At 45.8% G+C, this 8,195-nt stretch overlaps 2 protein-coding genes across 2 annotated transcripts in view; one reads left to right on the top strand and one right to left on the bottom strand.

Annotated features, from left to right (window-relative positions):
• LOC113203910 (uncharacterized) overlaps positions 1-2,716 on the bottom strand; it is a 5,366-nt gene extending 2,650 nt beyond the window's left edge. Inside the window, exon 1 of the mRNA XM_026418856.2 lies at positions 2,521-2,716. Coding sequence (XP_026274641.1) covers positions 2,521-2,569 — 49 coding nt within the window. The 5' untranslated portion in view covers positions 2,570-2,716. The remainder of the gene's footprint in view (positions 1-2,520) is intronic.
• Positions 2,717-2,967: 251 nt separating this feature from the next.
• Positions 2,968-8,010, top strand: LOC113203894 (AP-4 complex subunit epsilon-1). The gene is made up of 11 exons (XM_026418830.2): positions 2,968-3,989; positions 4,133-4,328; positions 4,409-4,605; positions 4,695-4,853; positions 4,931-5,064; positions 5,156-5,386; positions 5,496-5,676; positions 5,760-5,955; positions 6,053-6,836; positions 6,909-7,038; positions 7,106-8,010. Exons 1-11 carry the CDS (start codon positions 3,867-3,869, stop codon positions 7,232-7,234), a joined length of 2,460 nt encoding a protein of 819 aa, XP_026274615.1. The 5' UTR covers positions 2,968-3,866; the 3' UTR covers positions 7,235-8,010.
• Positions 8,011-8,195: the final 185 nt, after the last annotated feature.

Raw genomic sequence — 8,195 nt, 5'->3', positions numbered from 1 at the left:
GTGAAGTGAGGCCGAGTGAGGTGAAGTGAGGAAGCGTAGAAGTGAAAGTGAAAATGTACAAAAGTGAAAAAGCCGGAAAGTGAAAAGTGAAAAAGCGGAAAAGCGGAGAGGCGATACCCCGATACCCCGGTAGATGCGAACACTTTTATAGCGCCAATTTGGCACGCGCCTTTTAAGCCCTAGAAAACTTTGCGAAAAGAGCGCATTTTTGGCGTTCTGCGATCGTCTTTTGTTCAAGAAAGCGCCAAAAAGGCGCTTTTCTCGCGAAGTTTTCTAGCGCTTATAAGGCGCGTGCCAAATTGGCGCTATAAAAGTGTTCGCATCTACCGGGGTATCGCCTCTCCGCTTTTCCGCTTTTTCACTTTTCACTTTCCGGCTTTTTCACTTTTGTACATTTTTACTTTCACTTCTACGCTTTTACGCTTCCTCACTTCACCTCACTCGGCCTCACTTCACCTCACTCGGCCTCACTTCACTTCTCACTTTTCCTCACTTTTACGCTAACTGGATATCTTCCAGGTGCCGTGTTTGTGCTTTGGGGGCGTAGGCCCGCGCGCACCGCGCACGCCGCGACGCATGCATGCGATAGTCGTAGAGACGCGGCGGGTGCGATGCGATGACGCGTGATCGGTGATTGGGACTCGACCGGGGCGGGGCGGGGCAACCCAACCGACACGCCGCGGGGGGAATGACGAAAGCGGTCGTCAACAAGACGAACCCATTCCAGATTCCGGCTCTGCCCGGCGGTCAAAAATGCCTACCTCTGCACAATCCGGGTTCGGTCTCAAACGCTGGCTGGACCCTGCTGACTCGTCTCAGTGTTCCAGGAGAACTGACTCACATATCGTCTTCGCGAGTTTTGAGTCAGTCTGGAAGGTCGCGGGGAAGTACAGTACAGTGGTGGGTTGCGCGTCGCGTTCGGTGAACTTTATCAGTCTCTCTGGAGGCGAGGTGACGTCCACAAAACCCGTTTTTAGTATTGTTTGTCTTGGAAAATAAAGACGACAGACGCGCACTGTGCGCGTGGGGCCTGCTTTGAAGGTGGGACACTGCCGGCCGGGACCCTCGGCTACAGGACAGGATGTGGACTGGAATCCAGGTGACATCCTTGGCGTCCGACTCTAGCGCGAGCAGTTGGGGGCACCCTGCCAGGAAGACGGACGGCTTTTTGGATAAATGCTTTTTTGGAACGGCCGGCAAAGGGGAGGGGGGAGGGGGGGCAAGAGGAGTGCGACTTCGACTCGCTCCTGGAGAAGTGCAACTTTCACACATATCGCGCTGGCGGAGGTTGCGCGTGTCCTTGCGTCTGTCGTCTGTGGGTATGTCGTATCACCAACCCTCGATTAGCGTCGGGTCGCTATCAGGCGGAACAGAGGGCGCCGCCGGCCGCTCCTCGCGGGAGGACAGTCGGCTCGCGGAAACTTGCGCCGGCGGACGGTCGGGCCGCGGGTCGGGCTTGCGGGCATCGCGTCTCTGAACTTGGGCCCCGCGCGCGATGTAGCGCAACGCCGCAGGTGGGTCAAAGAACAGCGCGGGGGGCGGGAAGGAGCGCGCGGCGGCAGCAGCCTCCCGCTGGGCTCTCCCGGGAGAAGGAGATGGAGCCCCGTGGTGCACTTCCCTGACGTTTGGCTGGACAGAGCGCGCGCCGCTTTCCACTGGAGTCCTCCATCGGGACTTTCCACCACTCTGGCGACGGCGCGCGCCGGCTCGGCCCGGCTGGCCCGGCCGGCCGACTCCTCCGGCGGAACCTTCCACCCGTGGCGACGTCGTGTCCGCCCTGCTCCACCACGCCTCGCCGCGCCACGCCGCCGGAGGAGTCGAAGGTCAATCGATGAGGACGATGGCGGCGCCAACGTCACAAATATTAAGGCGTGTTGGGGCACGCGAGGGAAGCCCCCCGGTGGGCCCCTCCTGGAGGACGTGAGGGGGGCCCGGGCCGAGCAATCAGGCATGGCGATGGGAGAGAGAAACCCGACCATGGGACGTGTGGCTAGCGGTGGCCACGGGCGGGCTCCGCGGCGCGCCGCAGGCCAGGACCAGGAGGAGGCCGCAGGTAACAGCTGACTGACGACCTTGACGCGAGCAGCCACGTTCAAGCGTGACCCGCGCCGTTGTAATTCCCTCAAGTGTCGAAGATCGCACGTGGAGATTGCCGGCGTCATGAGTCACACTTTGCCGCTCTCGGCGCCCTGCTCGCATCTCCCGCTCACTTCCGCTCGGCGTTTCATCATCGCACGCTTTCAAAACACTACACATCATACATACATAACAACTGGCCGCTCACCGGCCCGCCCCGTTTCCACACTTTCCCTTCGACATCCGGTACAAACCACTGTCCACTATGGGGAAGTCCCAACTTTCATCTGACTCTGCAGCAAAACTTGTAGAACTGTCTTTGCATAGCCCTTGCTTATGGACCGGGGCATAAAAAGCGAGATTGGAAAAGGTACTCCCCAGCCCACCTTTACACCCCCTTCCCCACCTCGTACTCCCCCGTTTCTCCCCGTCCCCCATACATACCTAACTGAACGGACAGTTCCTCCTTGCTGACATCGCCAATGTCACCCATAATGGTCCACTGCCGGTCTGCTGTTCGACGATAACGCGTCTCCCTTCGCTCTCGCTTTGTCTCCGTCTCCGAATCCGAACCCCGCGACCCGTCTCGTTGCCGGCAGCACCGGTACTGGACTGGCCGGCCGCGGCTGCCTCGCTCAGGCCCGCCGCCGGCGCGAGCGCTCCACCAGTTACGCCCAGCTGCCGTGCCCCCCACCCCCTGCTTCCCCCTCTCACTCTCTTTCTCTAAAAATCCGTATATCCATCTCGCTCCCTCACTAGAGCGGCCTGACGTCGGAGCAGCACGACTTGCTACGGCGTATTCCATGCACAACACCTCCCACTTCCCTTTACCCCCCCCCCCTTTCCCCTCTGCATAACACCCTGCTCGCGGTGGTACCGGTACTCGGTCTTTCGGCTCCCGTGGGATGCCTCTCCCGGGCCTCCTGGGTCCTGGGGCCGTGCCTAGTTAGGCCCGCTTACCCAGCAGGACAAGCCCCGGCCAGCGCCTGGCACCGCTGTGCGGCGGGCAGCTGCGGGCAGCTGCGGGCAGATGATGGCCCGACCACTCATGCCCAAATGGCTCGCCCATTTTAGACCTGCCCTTGCGGTGATTCCACTCCAGCTCACACTGGCTAGCCACAAACACCTTGGCTATCATTTCTGGGATAGCCTACTTTCTCTCCGCCTATCGCGCCCTCGCATCTAATAATTTTTGCAGACCTTATTACGCATTGCCACTTCCTCTAGAGTAAACTTGATCTAAGACCGACCGTGAACCTTCATTGGATTGCCGAGGAAACATTCCACCATGCTCAAACGTGCATGAAATGAATGAAGAATGACCTACGCTCCATGCGATACCCCAGATGATGCCAGATGGGTTGCCTATGCGGATTAGGCATTCCCCATAGCATTCCTCGAGTTTCTAACCTTCTAACCACGGGTAGCGGGTAGTCCGCACATCACCTCAATGCCGCTTTTCATTTTCTCCTTCATTGTGTCGTAATCTTGTAGTTATCTGATGTTTTGGTTCTGTAATTGTTTGTAATTAGTGTCCGCCAAGATATATATAAGTAAATCTGTGTGTACTCCAAAACTTCTCATACTTCTACTATGACGTCATTTCGTCTGCACTCATTTTCCCCCGAGACCAACCTCTGAGAAATGAAAACAAGTGTTTCAAATCACAACAGAGAGAACAGCATGAATTCAAATTATGATTGTGGATTTGTTTCTTAACCAACTGACTGACTGATCGATTATGCACTGATAGCTTTTTATACTGCTATGCTTCTAAACCAGTGTTTATAATGTCCGGAATTTTAGAGAAAACGATTGAGTCCCTTAACACTCTTCTCTCTCCATTGAGTACAAGTGTAGGGTTAAGCACTAAGTCTATGTTTGAAAGATGCATGTCTGCAAGAACAAAACGAGTAAGTGTTATAATCAATTAGTAATCTCATCAGTTTTGGCTTAACACACTTACGGCTTTTTCGTATAAAAATTTTGCTATCAAGGCACTTAGCTTCAGGACAAATCACCAAATACCATTTAACTAACTCATCTTTTCTCAAAGGAAGAAGAATGGTGTTTTCAAGATTCTTTAAGATCAATTCAAGAGCGGCTATCAGAACCTGCCGTTAGGCCGTCAGCTGTTAAAAAAATGTTGTCTTTTGTTGTGTTTGCTGAAATGATGGGGTACAAAGCAGAATTTGCTTATATTCATGCTGTCAAACTTGCCCAGAGAGGTTCGCTTGCAGAGAAAAAAATGGGTACGTGTTATAATAAAAACTTCTACCTTTAATTCAGTTTCAGTCTTGATAAAGTCCTGAGCAAGATTTTTGTATTTTAGGGTATATGGTGTGTGTTAATCTATTGAAAGATTCTCATCAACTTTCTATGCTACTTGTTAACACTATAATTCGAGACTTGGCGAGCCGTAATATGGTGACCATTGCCATGGCTCTTGCTGCTACATGCCATCTCATACCTGCTGATCAAGCCTCTTCTGTCCTTCCAATGGTTGCTGATAAGCTTACCCATTCCAATGTTAGTGTGGCGTTACGATTTTATTGAAGAGTGGTAAATGTGTCTGGTATCTATTCATAAACAATTACTTTAAAATTTTGCGGGAACAGGAATACATACGAGGGAAAGCAGTGATAGTCCTTCATCACTTTCTTCGCATCTGTCCAACTCAAGCTGTGCACTATATCCATCGGGTACGAGCTCTTTTAGGAGACAGTGATCCTGGAGTTGTCGCATTTATTCTTCAGTATCTTCTTGACTTGAGGCAGGTGAGTAACCACAGTGGTACATCACATGCAAAGTTGTTTGTTTCTTTCCATTTCTTGTCATGCAAGTTGTTCAATAGGAGGAAGAGGAGGTGACAAAAGGTCTCTGTTCAACTGTGGTTTCCATCCAAGAACAAATTCTACATGGCAAATTGCCTAAGGATTACCTACATCATGGTGCATCAGCACCATGGACACAATTTACAATAATTAGGTAATTTTAAGAATCTATAATACTTAAAATTATTTTGACTAGCAGCTTATCACAAGTTTCTCTTTCATGTTGTTTTTTCTTCAAATTCCAGATTAATTAGGCAACTACAACCACCCATATTAGAAGTTCAGAAAATACTACAAGACACACACAAGGCAGCATTAGGTGATGGAAGTATTGGCTCTTGCTCAAATTTATCAGCAGCTATTGCCATTGAGTGCTTGGTGACCATGATGGAATTAGGTGTGACATCAAGCAAATTCAAGGCACTAACAATGACTACCATTGGGACACTTCTGATAAGCCACAATATGAACTATAGGTATTGAAATGTTACTACCCTTAGTATTCAGTATTACATATCAATCTTTTCTATCCAAAGCTCATTGAATATAATGTTGTTGTTTTTTTATTTTTTTTATTTTTTTTAGGTATGAAGGTTTAAATCTCCTTCAGTCTTTGATTTCTCACCAACAAGTCAATCTTACCCGGGACCAACAGGCTGTTGTGATGCGCTGCTTGCAACATCCAGATAATGCTATCAAAATAAAAACCCTGCATCTGCTGTGTAAAATAGCTGACAGCAGCAGTGCTGAAAGTATATGTGATCAGGTATGTTTAAAGGCTGTATAAATTCTATTCACTATGTAAAATAGTAAATATCTAGTCTAACAAGCTTATCTAAAATCTTTCAGATTATTGATTTCTTAAAAAATCACTGCACGAATTCTCTTCTTCAAGATGAACTTGTTTCATTGGGAATGTCTTTAGCAGAAAAGTATCCTAGCGAAGCCAACCATTGGCACCTTGCTGCTCTGTTGAGGTTACTACCTGTGGCGAAGGAACATTCTGCAGCCCTCCAGGCACAGCTTAAACTGGCCTTACTTGCAAGTATGCATTTTATCTAGTTTTAGTTCATCTCACAAATCTGTTGTTTTTTGTGGTTAATCTTTTACTCATGCTTTTTTTTCTTCTTCTTTTTTTTCAGATTTAGAGAGAGAATCATTTACTGCTCATGAAAAAGTTCTTTTATACCTGACCAAGCACTCTGAAAGTAAAGTTGCACCCACTGCTATCTTAGAACTGTACGTTTGGATGTTGAGCAACTTTCACTCCTTGCTGATCAAGGATAATGATGCTTCTAATTTAGAAAAATCTCATATGTTGGCTTTAGAAAAAATTGTTGCTCTTGGCCAGAAAGTTTATGTTAATCAAATTCAAATGAGCCTTGAGATAGTCCCCCCTAGGATACATAAACTTCTATATGAAATTGTGGTTGCATTAAAACTCTTAGTTGTGAGAAATGTTGAATACTCTCAAAATCTTGTTCAATTTTTAAAAGATATTATAGCAGCATCATTGACTCGTGTGTTTGGTGATGCTGCTTTACGTTGCTTGTGCAATGAACTTCTTTGCCTAATTTCTTCTTGTCCTGAGCTTTCTCTACTGAATGATAACAGAGAAAAGCTGCTCGAAAACCCTGATTTTACTTTGTCTTTCATGGATGATTTTGTGTGTCAAAGTTTAGAAGAAGGATCCCTACCTTACAGAGCTTTACCAGCAAAACCTGGTTCTAGAGCTGCTGTAGAACTAGCTATAGAGATTGAAAAAAACCATGGTGAATTAGAACTCAGCGCTAGCAACTTAATAGCTGCTGGTTGCAGCCTGGGTAGCTCTGTTCTTTCATTAGCGGGTACCGAAAGTGCCAATAATCGAGATGGAAGCGTTTCGTCGGTCAGTTCAACAGAATCCAAATGTTGGACTTTTACTAGGTATGTTTTACTCCCGCTAAAATTGATAGACTCAATTTTTTTTGTTTGATCTTTTATTTTGTTCTGCTGCAGCCCAACCCAAGAGGTTGAACTAATGCCAGTTTGGACCAAAGAAGGTCGAATAAAAGGAGATGATTCAACTGAAGCTGATTCTTCCTTCAGTGCAAGCGCATCAGGACCTTCTGATGAAACCCCAATCGAGGTAAGATTTTTAACGAATTTCTGTGTAATTATCTTTTACCATTGCTTTCACATCGTCTCATTTACAGCTTCTGCCTGGGCCCTCTATATCTTCATGGCTTCAGAAGTCAATGGATGAAGACCCATTAGATAATCTTCAGAAGGATTTTAATCAATCTTTTGATGGTTTGGAATCACAGAAAGCTAAGTCAAGTTGATAAATGTTATCAGATTATTCTAATTATATCTCTAATTCTTGTCATTAACATCTTATAAGAATACCTCACTTTTATCCAAAAAGGTATTGTAAAACTGACCTTTTGCTTTTTTTCTCCTCCTCGTCTCTACAAAATGTTATTTTCTGAACTCTTTATTGAGGGATAAGTGCCTTTAAAATTCATAAAATAAGTGTGATATTCTGTAGTCTTAGAATTGTCTTAAAATCATTTTCCAGTCTCTTTTACTCTGGCTGTGAGAAAGTTCAATTACTACCGGTACTTAAATAGTTTTACTATGTGGTTTCAGGTACGAGTCCCTAATTTCATTTTTAGCAATGTAGTTTGTGTTAGTTAATCATGTGTTCAAATTGGCCAAGAGTCAACTAGATATTTATATTTTTGACTTGCCTGTTGTTAAAAACAAAACTGTGATGTATTTTCTGCAAATATATTATTGTAGTCATATTTCATTGTTTAGTGGATGGATCTATTGTGTTGATGTGTTGTTATAACGCAAAGTTTGGTTTCATATTTACAATTGATGTATATTTTATCTATTATCTACAACGACTGTGTTGATGTACAGTTCTTGTAACAGTTATAATTTTTACTTGTGCAAAGCCAATGTGTTTTCAGTCTTCAAGCAGGACTCAAATAGTGCTCATTACATACCTATTGTAATTCAAATACCAATCTTTGTAAGTTACAATAACTTAAAAAATTAATCATAACTCTTGACTTTTATAATTTGAATTAAATTGGAATCAATACTTAAATAGCTGGCCTTGTCATGTAAGACAGAAATGCAGAAGAAAATAGGCTATATATTGTCAATGTTAACATTGATTTCATTTATAGTGGAGACATCTGCTGGAGTAAATGAATCCAATGAAACAATTTTCTCAATTTGATTCGCAGTTGATCCTAACTTGTTGTTACTTTAGGGTTTAACAATTTTTTT

Source organism: Frankliniella occidentalis, unplaced genomic scaffold, assembly GCF_000697945.3.
Source record: "Frankliniella occidentalis isolate FOCC.00 unplaced genomic scaffold, Focc_3.1 Scaffold78, whole genome shotgun sequence".
NCBI classification, from domain to species: domain Eukaryota; kingdom Metazoa; phylum Arthropoda; class Insecta; order Thysanoptera; family Thripidae; genus Frankliniella; species Frankliniella occidentalis.
The sequence above is the reverse complement of the archived record's forward strand: the minus strand, read 5'-3'. Positions and strand labels throughout refer to the sequence as shown.